Here is a 17,994-nt window from a genome sequence, read left to right on the forward strand (position 1 = left end):
GTGACAGGCAGAGCCAGCACGTCCAGATACACCGGTGACAGGCAGAGCCAGCACGTCCAGATACACCGGTGACAGGCAGAGCCAGCACGTCCAGATACACCGGTGACAGACAGCACGTCCAGATACACCGGTGACAGACAGCACGTCCAGATACACCGGTGACAGGCAGAGCCAGCACGTCCAGATACAGCGGTGACAGGCAGAGCCAGCACGTCCAGATACACCGGTGACAGGCAGAGCCAGCACGTCCAGATACACCGGTGACAGGCAGAGCCAGCACGTCCAGATACACCGGTGACAGGCAGAGCCAGCACGTCCAGATACACCGGTGACAGGCAGAGCAAGCACGTCCAGATACACCGGTGACAGACAGCACGTCCAGATACACCTGTGACAGGCAGAGCCAGCACATCCAGATACACCGGTGACAGACAGCACGTCCAGATACACCGGTGACAGACAGCACGTCCAGATACACCGGTGACAGGCAGAGCCAGCACGTCCAGATACACCGGTGACAGGCAGAGCCAGCACGTCCAGATACACCGGTGACAGGCAGAGCAAGCACGTCCAGATACACCGGTGACAGACAGCACGTCCAGATACACCGGTGACAGGCAGAGCAAGCACGTCCAGATACACCGGTGACAGGCAGAGCAAGCACGTCCAGATACACCGTTGCCAGGTAGACTGTCGGATATTACAGAGCCCAGCCGCGCGTTATACGTTGTCCTGCTCCCGTCTATTGCTGCCATAACCCCACTAAGTGCAGTCCCTGTACATACGTCAAGGTGGGACCCAGCTTCACCTACATTTTCTCTACACCACTTCAAGCCAGAGGCCATCTTCTGCAGGATAAGCTCAGTGTCAGCAACACTCTGAACATTACGTTTAATAACTACAACTACTACTTTTTTATCAATTGTGGTGAGTGATCGGGGCTGGTAACTGAGAAGATGTCTTTTACTAAGGCTCCTTTTGAAGTGGTTTAATGAGCACATAAGTATGTAGAGCGCATCCAGTAAGTGTGGATTCAGGGTGGTTATATACAAGTCATATCCAGATCTGATTTTACTCGCGTTTCTTTATTGTTGCTGTCTGTGCTCTCTTCTTGGGGCAGCATACTTCTGCTGGGCTATAGTATTATATGGAAACAGCTGGCTGTGTATTACTCTATTAGCCAAGGTTAGCTGTTAGCCCTTAAATATGTCTAACGTTAAAAAAAGAAAGATTGATGGAGAATGCAGAGTTTTTAACAAGGAATGGACTTCTAAATATTTATTTACTGAAGCCAAAGGTAAAGCTGTGTGCTTAGTTTGTGGAGAGCAGATAGCTGTGTTTAAAGATTACAATTTGAATCGCCATTACGAGACTAAACACGCAGAGAAATACAAAAACCTGACGGAGACAGAGCGGTCACGGGCATCTGCAGATTTGCTAGCAAAACTGCAAAGGCAGCAAGGATTTTTTACAAAGCTCCACTCTTCCAGGGATGCAGCCGTCAGGACAAGCTTTGTAATATCCCACAAAATTGCAAGAAACAGTAAGCCATTCTCTGATGGGGAGTTTGTCAAAGAATGTTTGGTGGACTCTGCAGCGCTAATTTGTCCTGAGAAAAAAGAAGCGTTTGCAAATGTGCCCCTCTCCAGGCGAACCGTCACAAGACGGGTCGAAGACATCGCAGGGGATTTGGAGCTTCAGCTGCAAAACAAAGTGGATAATTTTATTTTTTTTTCCCTGGCTCTGGATGAGAGTTGTGATGTCCGTGATACAGCCCAGTTACTTATCTTTCTACGTGGAATAACAAAAAACTTTGAGATGATTGAAGAGCTGGCAGCTATGCGATCAATGAAAGGTACCACGACAGGGAGTGATTTGTTCACCGAAGTAAATGCATCCATGGACAAACTGGGACTAAAATGGAACAAATTAGTAAGCGTTACAACCGATGGCTGTCCAAATCTGACAGGGAAAAATGTTGGACTTTTGAAGCGGATGCAAGATAAAGTGAATGAAATAAACCCAGAACAGAAATTGATATTTTTGCATTGCATTATTCATCAGGAAGCGCTGTGCAAGTCGGTGCTAAAAATCAGCCATGTTGTTGATGTTGTAACTAAGACAGTTAATTTCATCAGGGCAAGAGCACTGAATCACAGACAATTTGTTGCACTGTTGGAGGAGCATGAAAGTGAACATAGTGACATAGGCTACCATACAGCTGTGAGATGGCTCAGCCTTGGAAAGGTGCTTAAAAGAGTATGGGACCTGAGAGCTCAGATTGAGGAGTTTTGCAAGACGAAAGGCAAGGACATCCCAGAGTTCTCAGATACACACTGGATGGCAGATCTGGCCTTTGCTGTTGATGTGACTACGTTAATGAATGAACTAAATACCAAGCTGCAAGGCAAAGGCCTCTTTGCACATGAAATGTTCAGCTTGGTGACAGCTTTCATGAGAAAGTTGAAGTTTCTTTCTAGCCAATTGAAGGGCAAAATTCTCACCCACATGCCAACACTGAAAGAAGTCACACCATCAGCTGATCACCTCGACAAGTATTCATCCATGTTTGCGGCACTACATGATGAATTTTTGAGAAGATTTGATGACTTTAAAGCAGTTGAGAGGGAAATGCACATGATTTCTTCTCCCTTTACATGCTGTGTGGATAATGCACCCAGTGATGTCCAGCTTGAACTCATTGATCTTCAGTCTGACAATCTACTGGCAGAGGGTTTTAAATCAGGATCACTGCTGGAGTTTTATTCTTCTCTCAGAGAGGAAAACTTTCCCAACATAAGGAGGCATGCTCAGAGGATGTTAGTTCTCTTTGGATCTACCTATGTATGTGAACAAACATTCTCAGTGATGAAGTTCAACAAATCCAGATACAGATCCTCTCTCAGTGATGATCACTTGAGTGCTGTTCTTCGCATATCCACCTCAGATATTCAACCTAACTTCAGTGCACTTGTTCAGGCCCAAAACAGGCTCGATTTCTCTCATTGAACAAATATTTTCATGTTATTGTAATGTTTCATTTACTGTTCATTAAAGTTCATCATCTCATCATTAAATAATGATGCAATTAGGTCCTCCATGTTTTTATTGAATCTTTGTATTGTTTAACTTACTGTTTGTTTATGAAGGGATAGTACATATACTATAGTATATACAGTATTGGGTAGAACTGAGTTAATTATATTAGTCCGGCCCTCTGAAACCATCCCAATTTCTCATGCGGCCCCATGGAAAAATTAATTGCCCACCCCTGCTATGGACAGATGAGACCAAGATCAACCTGTACCAGAATGATGGGAAGAAAAAAGTTTGGAGAAGAAAGGGAACGGCACATGATCCAAGGCACACCACATCCTCTGTAAAACATGGTGGAGGCAACGTGATGGCATGGGCATGCATGGCTTTCAATGGCACGGTCACTTGTGTTTATTGATGACATAACAGCAGACAAGAGTAGCCGGATGAATTCTGAAGTGTACCGGGATATACTTTCAGCCCAGATTCAGCCAAATGCCGCAAAGTTGATCGGACGGCGCTTCATAGTACAGATGGACAATGACCCCAAGCATACAGCCAAAGCTACCCAGGAGTTCATGAGTGCTAAAAAGTGGAACATTCTGCAATGGCCAAGTCAATCACCAGATCCTAACCCAATTGAGCATGCATTTCACTTGCTCAAATCCAGACTTAAGACGGAAAGACCCACAAACAAGCAAGACCTGAAGGCTGCGGCTGTAAAAGCCTGGCAAAGCATTAAGAAGGAGGAAACCCAGCGTTTGGTGATGTCCATGGGTTCCAGACTTAAGGCAGTGATTGCCTCCAAAGGATTCGCAACAAAATATTGAAAATAAAAGAAGGGAATTTTGTTTACTTACCGTAAATTCCTTTTCTTCTAGCTCCAATTGGGAGACCCAGACAATTGGGTGTATAGCTTCTGCCTCCGGAGGCCACACAAAGTATTACACTTAAAAGTGTAAAGCCCCTCCCCTTCTGCCTATACACCCCCCCGTGCATCACGGGCTCCTCAGTTTTGGTGCAAAAGCAGTAAGGAGGAAACTTATAAATTGGTCTAAAGTAAATTCAATCCGAAGGAAGTTCGGAAAACTGAAAACCATTCAACATGAACAACATGTGTACACAAAAAACAAAAGCCCGAAGGGAACAGGGGCGGGTGCTGGGTCTCCCAATTGGAGCTAGAAGAAAAGGAATTTACGGTAAGTAAACAAAATTCCCTTCTTCTTTGTCGCTCCATTGGGAGACCCAGACAATTGGGACGTCCAAAAGCAGTCCCTGGGTGGGTAAAATAATACCTCGTAATAGCGCCGTAAAACGGCCCCTTCCTACAGATGGGCAACCGCCGCCTGAAGGACTCGCCTACCTAGGCTGGCATCTGCCGAAGCATAGGTATGCACCTGATAGTGTTTCGTGAAAGTGTGCAGGCTCGACCAGGTAGCCGCCTGACACACCTGCTGAGCCGTAGCCTGGTGCCGCAAAGCCCAGGACGCACCCACGGCTCTGGTAGAATGGGCCTTCAGCCCTGAGGGAACCGGAAGCCCAGAAGAACGGTAGGCTTCAAGAATTGGTTCCTTGATCCACCGAGCCAGGGTTGATTTGGAAGCCTGTGACCCTTTACGCTGGCCAGCGACAAGGACAAAGAGTGCATCCGAGCGGCGCAGGGGCGCCGTACGAGAAATGTAGAGTCTGAATGCTCTCACCAGATCTAACAAGTGCAAATCCTTTTCACATTGGTGAACTGGATGAGGACAAAAAGAAGGTAAGGAGATATCCTGATTGAGATGAAAGGGGGATACCACCTTAGGGAGAAATTCCGGAACCGGACGCAGAACCACCTTGTCCTGGTGAAACACCAGGAAAGGGGCTTTGCATGACAGCGCTGCTAGCTCAGACACTCTCCGAAGTGATGTGACTGCTACTAGGAAGACCACTTTCTGCGAAAGGCGTGAAAGGGAAATATCCTTCATTGGCTCGAAAGCTGGTTTCTGAAGAGCCATCAGCACCCTGTTCAGATCCCAGGGTTCTAACGGACGCTTGTAAGGAGGGACTATGTGACAAACCCCCTGCAGGAACGTGCGTACCTGTGGAAGTCTGGCTAGGCGCTTCTGAAAAAACACAGAGAGCGCTGAGACTTGTCCCTTAAGGGAGCCGAGCGACAAACCCTTTTCCAATCCGGATTGAAGGAAGGAAAGAAAAGTGGGCAAGGCAAATGGCCAGGGAGTAAAACCCTGATCAGAGCACCAGGATAGGAATATCCTCCACGTCCTGTGGTAGATCTTGGCGGACGTTGGTTTCCTGGCCTGTCTCATAGTGGCAATGACCTCTTGAGATAACCCTGAAGACGCTAGGATCCAGGACTCAATGGCCACACAGTCAGGTTGAGGGCCGCAGAATTCAGATGGAAAAACGGCCCTTGAGACAGCAAGTCTGGTCGGTCTGGTAGTGCCCACGGTTGACCCACCGTGAGATGCCACAGATCCGGGTACCACGACCTCCTCGGCCAGTCTGGAGCGACGAGGATGGCGCGGCGGCAGTCGGACCTGATCTTGCGTAACACTCTGGGCAACAGTGCCAGAGGAGGAAACACATAAGGCAGTTGAAACTGCGACCAATCCTGAACTAAGGCGTCTGCCGCCAGGGCTCTGTGATCTTGAGACCGTGCCATGAATGCCGGGACCTTGTTGTTGTGCCGGGACGCCATTAGGTCGACGTCCGGCATCCCCCAGCGGCAACAGATCTCCTGAAACACGTCCGGGTGAAGGGACCATTCCCCTGCGTCCATGCCCTGGCGACTGAGAAAGTCTGCTTCCCAGTTTTCTACGCCCGGGATGTGAACTGCAGATATGGTGGAGGCTGTGGCTTCCGCCCACAGCAGAATCCGCCGGACTTCCTGGAAGGCTTGCCGACTGCGTGTTCCGCCTTGGTGGTTGATATATGCCACTGCGGTGGAGTTGTCCGACTGAATTCGGATCTGCTTGCCTTCCAGCCACGGCTGGAACGCCTTTAGGGCAAGATACACTGCCCTTATCTCCAGAACATTGATCTGAAGGGAGGACTCTGGCTGAGTCCAGGTACCCTGAGCCCTGTGGTGGAGAAAGACCGCTCCCCACCCTGACAGACTCGCGTCCGTCGTGACCACCGCCCAGGATGGGGGTAGGAAGGATTTCCCCTTCGACAATGAGGTGGGAAGAAGCCACCACCGAAGGGAGGCTTTGGCTGACTGAGAAAGGGAGACGTTCCTGTCGAGGGAGGTCGACTTCCTGTCCCATTTGCGGAGAATGTCCCATTGAAGTGGACGCAGATGAAACTGCGCAAAAGGAACTGCCTCCATTGCTGCCACCATCTTCCCTAGGAAGTGCATAAGGCGCCTCAAGGGGTGTGACTGGCCTTGAAGGAGAGATTGCACCCCTGTTTGTAGTGAACGCTGTTTGTCCAGCGGAAGCTTCACTATCGCTGAGAGAGTATGAAACTCCATGCCGAGATATGTCAGTGATTGGGCCGGTGTCAGATTTGACTTTGGGAAATTGATGATCCACCCGAATCTCTGGAGAGTCTCCAGAGCAATGTTCAGGCTGTGTTGGCATGCCACTCGAGAGGGTGCCTTGACAAGCAGATCGTCTAAGTAAGGGATCACCGAGTGTCCCTGAGAGTGTAGGACTGCTACCACTGTTGCCATGACCTTGGTGAAGACCCGTGGGGCTGTCGCCAGGCCGAAAGGCAGTGCCACGAACTGAAGGTGTTCGTCCCCTATGGCGAAACGCAGGAAGCGCTGATGCTCTGGTGCAATCGGCATGTGGAGATAAGCATCTTTGATGTCGATTGATGCTAGGAAATCTCCTTGGGACATTGAGGCGATGACGGAACGGAGCGATTCCATCCGGAACCGCCTGGTTTTTACGTGTTTGTTGAGCAGTTTTAGGTCCAGAACTGGACGGAAAGATCCGTCCTTTTTTGGCACCACAAACAAGTTGGAGTAAAAACCGTGACCCTGTTGCTGAAGAGGAACAGGGATCACCACTCCTGCCTTCAGAGTGCACACCGCCTGCAGAAGAGCATCGGCTCGCTCGGGGGGCGGAGATGTTCTGAAGAATCGAGTCAGAGGACGAGAGCTGAACTCTATCCTGTAACCGTGAGACAGAATGTCTCTCACCCAACGGTCTTGTACCTGTGGCAGCCAGGCGTCGCAAAAGCGGGAGAGCCTGCCACCGACCGAGGATGCGGTTTGGGGAGTCCGCAAGTCATGAGGAGGCCGCTTTGGGAGCGGTTCCTCCGGCGGTCTTTTTAGGACGTGACTTAGACCGCCATGAATCGGAGTTCCTCTGATCCTTCTGTGGCCTGTTGGACGAGGAGAATTGAGACCTGCCCGCGGGCCGAAAGGACCGAAACCTCGATTGTACCTTCCGTTGTTGAGGTCTGTTTGGTTTGGACTGGGGTAAGGATGAGTCCTTTCCCTTGGACTGTTTAATGATTTCATCCAATCGCTCACCAAAAAGGCGGTCGCCAGAAAATGGCAAACCGGTTAAGAACTTTTTGGAAGCAGAGTCTGCCTTCCATTCACGTAGCCACATGGCCCTGCGGACTGCCACCGAATTGGCGGATGCTACCGCCGTACGGCTCGCAGAGTCCAGGACAGCATTAATGGCGTAGGACGCAAACGCCGACGCCTGAGAGGTTAAGGACACCACCTGCGGAGCAGAGGCACGTGTGACTGCATTAATCTGCGAGTGACAAGCTGAGATAGCTTGGAGTGCCCATACGACTGCGAATGCCGGAGCAAAAGACGCGCCGATAGCTTCATAGATGGATTTCAACCAGAGCTCCATCTGTCTGTCAGTGGCATCTTTGAGTGAAGCCCCATCTTCCACTGCAACTATGGATCTAGCCGCCAGTCTGGAGACTGGAGGATCCACCTTGGGACACTGAGCCCAGCCCTTGACAACGTCAGGGGGGAAGGGATAACGTGTGTCCTTAAGGCGCTTAGAAAAGCGCTTATCTGGACAAGCTCGGTGTTTCTGGACTGCCTCTCTGAAGTCGGAGTGATCCAGAAACGTACTCATTGTACGCTTGGGAAACCTAAAACGGAATTTCTCCTGCTGAGAAGCTGACTCCTCAATTGGAAGAGCTGGGGGAGAAAGATCCAACACCTGATTGATGGACGCTATAAGGTCATTCACTATGGCGTCTCCTTCAGGTGTATCTAGGTTGAGAGCGGCCTCAGGATCAGAATCCTGATCTGCCACCTCCGCTTCATCCTCAAGAGAGTCCTCCTGCTGAGACCCTGAGCAGTGTGATGAAGTCGAGGGAATTTCCCAGCGAGCCCGCTTAGGTGGTCTGGGACTGCGGTCCGTGTCAGAGACCTCACCTTGGGACCTATGAGTCACCCCAGGAGCACTTTGCTGCTCCAACCGAGGGGGGCCTGGGGTCAATGATTCAACAGTGCCCGGGGCCTGTGTTACCGGTCTGGACTGCAAGGCTTCTAGTATCTTAGCAGACCATTTATCCATACTCTCAGAAAGTTTGTCAGCGAATACTGCAAACTCCGTCCCTGTCACCTGGACAGTGGTAGCAGGTGGTTCCACTTGGGCCACCAGTGTCAGAGGCTCCGGCTGAGTAGGTGCCACAGGGGCCGAGCATTGCACACAATGAGGGTAGGTGGAACCTGCCGGTAGCATAGCCGCACATGAGGTACAGGTTGCAAAGTAAGCCTGTGCTTTGGCACCCTTGCTTTTTGCGGACGACATGCTTGTTGTCTCCTCTGAGTACAATCCGGGAGGGTATATAGCCAAAGAAGGGAATTTTGTTTACTTACCGTAAATTCCTTTTCTTCTAGCTCCAATTGGGAGACCCAGACAATTGGGGTGTATAGCTATGCCTCCGGAGGCCACACAAAGTATTACACTAAAAGTGTAAAGCCCCTCCCCTTCTGCCTATACACCCCCCGTGCTCCCACGGGCTCCTCAGTTTTGGTGCAAAAGCAAGAAGGAGGAAAAAATTATAAACTGGTTTAATGTAAATTCAATCCGAAGGAATATCGGAGAACTGAAACCATTCAACATGAACAACATGTGTACACAAAAAAACAGGGGCGGGTGCTGGGTCTCCCAATTGGAGCTAGAAGAAAAGGAATTTACGGTAAGTAAACAAAATTCCCTTCTTCTTTGCCGCTCCATTGGGAGACCCAGACAATTGGGACGTCCAAAAGCAGTCCCTGGGTGGGTAAATAATACCTCATAATAGAGCCGTAACGGCTCCGTCCTACAGGTGGGCAACCGCCGCCTGAAGGACTCGCCTACCTAGGCTGGCATCTGCCGAAGCATAGGTATGCACCTGATAGTGTTTCGTGAAAGTGTGCAGGCTCGACCAGGTAGCTGCCTGACACACCTGCTGAGCCGTAGCCTGGTGCCGCAAGGCCCAGGACGCTCCCACGGCCCTGGTAGAATGGGCCTTCAGCCCTGAGGGAACCGGAAGCCCCGAGGAACGATAAGCTTCGAGAATTGGTTCCTTGATCCACCGAGCCAGGGTTGATTTGGAAGCTTGTGTCCCTTTACGCTGGCCAGCGACAAGGACAAAGAGTGCATCCGAGCGGCGCAGGGGCGCCGTACGAGAAATGTAGAATCTGAGTGCTCTCACCAGATCTAACAAGTGCAAATCCTTTTCACATTGGTGAACTGGATGAGGACAAAAAGAGGGTAAGGAGATATCCCCCTTTCATCTCAATCAGGATACCACCTTAGGGAGAAATTCCGGAACCGGACGCAGAACCACCTTGTCCTGGTGAAACACCAGGAAAGGGGCTTTGCATGACAACGCTGCTAGCTCAGACACTCTCCGAAGTGAAGTGACTGCTACTAGGAAAACCACTTTCTGCGAAAGGCGTGTGAGAGAAATATCCCTCATTGGCTCGAACGGTGGTTTCTGAAGAACCATCAGCACCCTGTTCAGATCCCAGGGTTCTAACGGACGCTTGTAAGGAGGGACGATGTGACAAACCCCCTGCAGGAACGTGCGTACCTGTGGAAGTCTGGTCAGGCGCTTCTGAAAAAACACAGAGCGCAGAGACTTGTCCCTTAAGGGAGCCGAGCGACAAACCCTTTTCCAATCCGGATTGAAGAAAGGACAGAAAAGTGGGCAAGGCAAATGGCCAGGGAGAAAAACCCTGAGCAGAGCACCACGACAGGAATATTTTCCACGTCCTGTGGTAGATCTTGGCGGACGTTGGTTTCCTAGCCTGTCTCATAGTGGCAATGACCTCTTGAGATAATCCCGAAGACGCTAAGATCCAGGACTCAATGGCCACACAGTCAGGTTGAGGGCCGCAGAATTCAGATGGAAAAACGGCCCTTGAGACAGCAAGTCTGGTCGGTCTGGTAGTGCCCACAGTTGGCCGACCGTGAGATGCCACAGATCCGGGTACCACGACCTCCTCGGCCAGTCTGGAGCGACGAGGATGGCGCAGCGGCAGTCGGCCCTGATCTTGCGTAACACTCTGGGCAACAGTGCCAGAGGAGGAAACACATAGGGGAGTTGAAACTGCGACCAATCCTGAACTAAGGCGTCTGCCGCCAGAGCTCTGTGATCGTGAGATCGTGCCATGAATGCCGTGACCTTGTTGTTGTGCCGGGACGCCATTAGGTCGACGTCCGGCATCCCCCAGCGGCAACAGATCTCCTGAAACACGTCCGGGTGAAGGGACCATTCCCCTGCGTCCATGCCCTGGCGACTGAGAAAGTCTGCTTCCCAGTTTTCCACGCCCGGGATGTGAACTGCGGAGATGGTGGAGGCCGTGGCTTCCACCCACATCAAAATCCGCCGGACTTCCTGGAAGGCTTGCCGACTGCGTGTTCCGCCTTGGTGGTTGATGCAAGCCACCGTTGTGGAGTTGTCCGACTGAATTCGGATCTGCTTGCCTTCCAGCCACTGCTGGAACGCTTTTAGGGCAAGATACACTGCCCTGATCTCCAGAACATTGATCTGAAGTGAGGACTCTTGCTGAGTCCACGTACCCTGAGCCCTGTGGTGGAGAAAGACTGCTCCCCACCCTGACAGACTCGCGTCCGTCGTGACCACCTCCCAGGATGGGGGTAGGAAGGATTTCCCCTTCGATAAAGAAGTGGGAAGAAGCCACCACCGAAGGGAAGCTTTGGTTGCCTGAGAGAGGGAGACGTTCCTGTCGAGAGACGTCGGCTTCCTGTCCCATTTGCGTAGGATGTCCCATTGAAGAGGACGCAGGTGAAACTGCGCGAAAGGGACTGCCTCCATTGCTGCCACCATCTTCCCCAGGAAGTGCATGAGGCGCCTCAAGGGGTGTCACTGACCTTGAAAGAGAGATTGCAACCCTGTCTGCAGTGACCGCTGTTTGTTCAGCGGAAGCATCACTATCGCTGAGAGGGTATGAAACTCCATGCCAAGATATGTCAGCGATTGGACCGGTGTCAGATTTGACTTTGGAAAATTGATGATCCACCCGAAACTCTGGAGAGTCTCCAGAGTAGCGTTGCGGCTGTGTTGGCATGCCTCTTGAGAGGGTGCCTTGACCAGCAGATCGTCTAAGTAAGGGATCACCGAGTGACCCTGAGAGTGGAGGACCGCAACTACTGTAGCCATGACCTTGGTGAAAACCCGTGGGGCTGTCGCTAGGCCGAACGGCAGTGCCGCGAACTGAAGGTGTTCGTCTCCGATGGCGAAGCGCAGGAAGCGCTGATGCTCTGGAGCAATTGGTACGTGGAGATAAGCATCTTTGATATCGATCGATGCAAGGAAATCTCCTTGGGACATTGAGGCTATGACGGAGCGGAGGGATTCCATCCGGAACCGCCTGGTCTTTACGTGTTTGTTGAGCAGTTTTAGGTCCAGGACAGGACGGAAAGACCCGTCCTTCTTTGGAACCACAAACAGGTTGGAGTAAAAACCGTGACCCTGTTGCTGAAGAGGAACCGGGACCACCACTCCTTCTGCCTTCAGAGTGCCCACCGCCTGCAGAAGAGCATCGGCTCGCTCGGGAGGCGGAGATGTTCTGAAGAATCGAGTCGGAGGACGAGAGCTGAACTCTATCCTGTAACCGTGAGACAGAATGTCTCTCACCCAACGGTCTTTTACCTGTGGCAGCCAGCCACCGACCGAGGATGCGGTGTGAGGAGGCCGTAAGTCATGAGGAAGCCGCCTTGGTAGCGGCACCTCCGGCGGTCTTTTTAGGGCGTGACTAAGACCGCCATGAATCGGAGTTCCTCGGATCCTTCTGAGGCCTTTTGGACGAGGAGAATTGGGACCTGCCCGAAAGGACCGAAACCTCGACTGTCCCCTTCTCTGTTGGGGTATGTTTGGTTTGGCCTGGGGTAAGGATGTTTCCTTTCCCTTGGATTGTTTGATGATTTCATCCAATCTCTCACCAAACAAACGGTCGCCAGAAAATGGCAAACCGGTTAAGCACTTTTTGGAAGCCGAATCTGCCTTCCATTCCCGTAGCCACAAGGCCCTGCGTATTGCCACCGAATTGTCGGCTGCAACCGCCGTACGGCTCGCAGAGTCCAGGACAGCATTAATAGCGTAGGACGCAAATGCCGACGTTTGAGAGGTTATGGACGCCACTTGCGGCGCAGACGTACGTGTGAGTGCGTCAATTTGCGCTTGACCCGCTGAGATAGCTTGGAGTGCCCATACGGCTGCGAATGCCGGAGCAAAAGATGCGCCGATAGCTTCATAGATGGATTTCAACCAGAGCTCCATCTGTCTGTCAGTGGCATCCTTGAGTGAAGCCCCATCTTCCACTGCAACTATGGATCTAGCCGCCAGTCTGGAGATTGGAGGATCAACCTTGGGACACTGAGCCCAGCCCTTGACCACGTCAGGGGGGAAGGGATAACGTGTATCCTTAAGGCGCTTGGAAAAACGCTTATCTGGACAAGCTCGGTGTTTCTGGACTGCCTCTCTGAAGTCGGAGTGATCCAGAAACATACTCGTTGTGCGCTTGGGAAACCTGAAACGGAATTTCTCCTGCTGAGAAGCTGACTCCTCCACTGCAGGAGCTGAGGGAGAAATATCCAACATTTGATTGATGGACGCGATAAGATCATTCACTATGGCGTCCCCATCCGGAGTATCAAGATTGAGAGCGGCCTCAGGATCAGAATCCTGATCAGCTACCTCCGCTTCATCATACAGAGAGTCCACCCGCTGAGACCCTGAACAATGTGATGATGTCGAGGGAATTTCCCAGCGAGCTCGCTTAGGCGGTCTGGGGCTGCGGTCCGTGTCAGAGACCTCACCCTGGGATCTATGAGACACCCCGGGAGGACATTGTTGTCCCAACTGAGGGGAACCAGGGAGCAATGATTCCACAGTGCCCATGGTCTGAGTTACCGGTCAGGACTGCAAGGCTTCTAGTATCTTAGCCATAGTCTCAGAAAGTCTATCAGTAAAAACTGCAAACTCCGTCCCTGTCACCTGGACAGTGTTAGCAGGTGGTTCCTCCTGGGCCACCCTTAGCAGAGGCTCCGGCTGAGTAAGTGCTACAGGAGCCGAGCATTGCACACAATGAGGGTCAGTGGAACCTGCCGGTAGTATAGCCGTACATGCGGCGCAGGCAGCATAGTAAGCCTGTGCTTTGGCACCCTTGCTTCTTGTGGACGCCATGCTGTTGTCTCCCCTGAGCAATCCAGGAGGGTATATAGCCAAAAATCAACCGTGCACCATACAGTGTAAAGTATAGCCTATAATCATATAATCTATAAGTACACTTCTGCACAAGTGGGGCCAGCACCTCAGGTGCTGCTTACCGCCCGCTCAAAGCGGTTGTGTGGTCACCAGAATCCCTGCCTGGGTCTCCCCGAGCTTGTCTCCCCTCTCCAGCGTCAGAAGAGCTGACAGGAATGGCTGCCGGCGTCCTGAGGAGAGGAGGGGGCCGTGGGCGTGCCCTAGAAAGTGCGGGAATCTGGTGCCCCACTGTGCACAGTGAGGGGGGTGGAGTATGCAAAGCATGTTCCAGCCCTCAGTGCTGACTTCTCGTACAGCGTCCCGCCCTTCCCCTGACTGGCAGGCCTGGGGGCGGGAAAAAAGTGAGACTAGGCCGCAAAAGCCGGGGACCAAAGTTAGAAGCGCGGCCGGCGTATAAGCCCGGTCGGCGCGGTAGTCCCCGGCGCACTAACAGTCCCAGCCGCGCCGCAGTGTAAAAATGGCAGCGGCGGTCAGCGCGGTAGTCCCCATAAACTAACACACCCAGCACGCTGCAGTGTGTGATGGCACAAGCGCGGTCAGCGCTGCGGTACCCGGCGCACTAACACACCCAGCAATGCTGGAGTGTTTCTGTGCGCGGTCCCCACGGGGACACAGAGTACCTTAAAGTAGCAGGGCCTTGTCCCTGACGATACTCGGCTCCTTATCCAGCAGAGTCCCCAGGAGCTGTGGATGGAGCACGGTCTCCGTGCCTGGAGACCGATTAGGATCCCACTTCACCCAGAGCCCTAAAGGGGATGGGGAAGGAAAACAGCATGTGGGCTCCAGCCTCCGTACCCGCAATGGATACCTCAACCTTAACAACACCGCCGACAAGAGTGGGGTGAGAAGGGAGCATGCTGGGGGCCCTGTTATGGGCCCTCTTTTCTTCCATCCGACATAGTCAGCAGCTGCTGCTGACTAAGCTGTGGAGCTATGCGTGCATGTCTGCCTCCTTCGCACAAAGCATGAAAACTGAGGAGCCCGTGGGAGCACGGGGGGTGTATAGGCAGAAGGGGAGGGGCTTTACACTTTTAGTGTAATACTTTGTGTGGCCTCCGGAGGCATAGCTATACACCCCAATTGTCTGGGTCTCCCAATGGAGCGACAAAGAAAACCAACAGTGCGACCATACAGAGTAAATGTATAGCATATAAGCATATATATATATATATATATATATATATATATATATATATATACACTTCAGCACCCAGGGGGCCTGCACCTATAAACAGGTGCGGCTTACCGACCGCCCAAAGCGGTTGTGTGACCACCAGATTCCCTGCCGGGCCTCCCAGAGCCGTGTTGTCTCTCCTCTCCAGCGTCAGAAGTGCTGACAGGAATGGCTGCCGGCGTTCTGTGAGGAGGAGGGGGCCGTGGGCGTGCCCTAGAAAGTGCGGGAATCTGGTGCCGCACGGTGCTCAGTGAGGGGGGAGGAGGATACAAAGTATGCTCCAGCCCTCAGCGCTGACGTCCAGTGCAGCGTCCCGCCCTTCCCCTGACTGGCAGGCCCGGGGGCGGGAGTATGCGGTACTAGGCCGCAGAAGCCGGGGACTAAAGTTACAAGCGCGGCCGGCAAACAAGCGCGGTCAGCGCGGTAGTCCCGGCGCACTAACACACCCAGCAGTGCTGCAGCGTGTATGACACAAGCGCTCCATGCGCCGTCCCCGAGGGGACACAGAGTACCTCACAGTAGCAGGGCCTTGTCCCTGACGATACCCGGCTCCTGTCCAGCAGATTCCCCAGGGGCTGCGGAGGGAGCACGGTCCCAGTGCCTGGAGACCGATTAGGATCCCACTTCGCCCAGAGCCCTGATGGGATGGGGAAGGAAAACAGCATGTGGCTCCTGCCTATGTACCCGCAATGGGTACCTCAACCTTAACAGCACCGCCGACCAGAGTGGGGTGAGAAGGGAGCATGCCGGGGGCCCAGTTATGGGCCCTCTTTTCTTCCATCCGATATAGTCAGCAGCTGCTGCTGACTAAATTGTGGAGCTATGCGTGCATGTGTGCCTCCTTCGCACAAAGCATAAAAACTGAGGAGCCCGTGATGCACGGGGGGGTGTATAGGCAGAAGGGGAGGGGCTTTACACTTTTAAGTGTAATACTTTGTGTGGCCTCCGGAGGCAGAAGCTATACACCCAATTGTCTGGGTCTCCCAATGGAGCGACAAAGAAATATTTTGTTTGGGTTTGGTTTATTTGTCCAATTACTTTTGACCTCCTAAAATGTGGAGTGTTTGTAAAGAAATGTGTACAATTCCTACAATTTCTATCAGATATTTTTGTTCAAACCTTCAAATTAAACGTTACAATCTGCACTTGAATTCTGTTGTAGAGGTTTCATTTCAAATCCAATGTGGTGGCATGCAGAGCCCAACTCGCGAAAATTGTGTCACTGTCCAAATATTTCTGGACCTGACTGTACGGATAGGGAACTTTTATTATGAGCCCCAAAGGGGACAGTGATGTCAGTAAAAGTCTGCAGAATATACGGAATGAAGCAGATACTCACTGCACTCTGTCATTATGAGGACTTCTTGAGCGGCCTCTGTGTCTGTCCTGTCCTACTGGAACATCTCTTTTGTTACTCCTACTGGAATCCCGGACCTAGGAAATGGATCAGAACCATAAAACCCATAAAAACGTCTCTATCCTAGCCTACAATAGCTCTGTATGCAGCAGAGCTGAGTTTCTCATTGAACTGTTTCTTCTGTGCAGCATGCTTACTTGGGTGGTGATATAAATTACTAGATTTAACCAGATTAACTAGATTTGCTTTAAAACTATAAACAGATGATGAGATCACATCTAAGATCCGTCATCTCAGGCTGCTTTCACACACCCGGTTTTTGCCATTAGGCACGATCCGGTGAAAAAAAAAACGGATCTGTCGCATCAGTTTTTTACATGCATTCCTTCCATTTTTTGACGGATCCGTCGTGATACTGAGCATGCTCAGTTAAAAAAAACCCCGGATCAATCGTTGGATTGTGTCATATGTCAGATGACGACGGATCCGGCACCCATAGGCTTCCTTATACAACATGCCGGACGGCGCCGGATCCAGCGTGGTCCAGTTTTTTGCCAGAGACAAAAAACGTTCCATGCCGTGTCCTTTCCGGCAGCTGGACGAAGAAACTACGCCGGATCCGGCGGATGCTGCATGCAACGCAAGGCCATCCAGCACAATCCTGCAATAATACAAGTCAATGGGAAATAAAATAGATCCGGCGCCGGATCCGTTTTATCCGCATTTCGCCGGATTGTGCCTGACGGCAAAAAACAGATGTGTGAAAGCAGTCTTATACTTATGGAATCTTGATTGCCAAAATGCGGCAAAAATAGTTTCCAATTTGGATTTAACAGAGCTACAATGCCGGTCTTCTGTCTTAACTGAAAGCGCCAGTGCTATGGTTAAAGTGCATCTGCCAGAATCAGATCTGAGTGGTTATTAGTAGATCAGCGCATTGACTTTCAAGAGCCGCAATGAAAAAGCGACGTCCATATGTGTGCATGTATTGTTGTCTACGGATTGTGCATATCTAGTAACCATGGGTGCCATGTTTTTACAATGTCACTGTATAGCTGGAAGTAAACTAAATGAAATAAGGTAGAGTAATGTAAACACCTGTAGTCCGTAGCCCACCGCCTTCTGGTGAGGTGGATTTGATGGGGAATGCTGTCGGTGTCTGGAAGCACTAAAAGAAGAATAGAGAACAACCATGCAGACTGCCATGTATTTATATTCTTGGTGATAGATTGATAGCAATGCCATTCTCAGGAGCTGGGATTCATTTCTCACCTGCTTCTGGTTCTGTCATCCTGATCACTACCACTCTCTTCATCACTGCTACTGCTGCTAGGACTTGATCGTCTCTCCTTCTTTCTCTTCTTTTTTTCCTTCTTCTTTTTGCTCTTTTTATCCAGGCTTGTTTGGAGCTATAAACATAGCAATCAAATATATTAACCCAACAGTCTAAAATCAAAATGGCAGAGGAACGAAGACTATCTGCTTATTCTTAACCACTTGATTGAACGAACCATGTTTTCCACATTCACAAAGCAATGCACCCCAACCAAGTGGCATCCATGCTGCAGGACCCCAAAAATCAGGAGTTATTCTACGACATCTGCTCACTTTCACGCAGTAAATGCTTTCTCTTCCACTGTACAGATGAAACCAGTTTACATACACTATCTAAAAAGACACATCTGCATGTTTTTCTCACTAGCTGACATGAAATCAG

At 51.2% G+C, this 17,994-nt stretch overlaps 1 protein-coding gene across 2 annotated transcripts in view; it reads right to left on the reverse strand.

Annotated features, from left to right (window-relative positions):
• The window catches only part of CWC25 (CWC25 spliceosome associated protein), a 58,577-nt gene that overhangs the window by 12,582 nt on the left and 28,001 nt on the right, over window positions 1-17,994 (reverse strand). For both annotated transcript variants that reach the window (XM_075350108.1, XM_075350109.1), the window contains exons 5-7: window positions 17,550-17,686; window positions 17,376-17,445; window positions 16,260-16,354 (exon numbers count right to left, since the gene is read on the reverse strand). In XM_075350108.1, coding sequence (XP_075206223.1) covers window positions 16,260-16,354; window positions 17,376-17,445; window positions 17,550-17,686 — 302 coding nt within the window. The remainder of the gene's footprint in view (window positions 1-16,259; window positions 16,355-17,375; window positions 17,446-17,549; window positions 17,687-17,994) is intronic.

This window comes from Anomaloglossus baeobatrachus, chromosome 5 (assembly GCF_048569485.1).
Source record: "Anomaloglossus baeobatrachus isolate aAnoBae1 chromosome 5, aAnoBae1.hap1, whole genome shotgun sequence".
NCBI lineage: Eukaryota > Metazoa > Chordata > Amphibia > Anura > Aromobatidae > Anomaloglossus > Anomaloglossus baeobatrachus.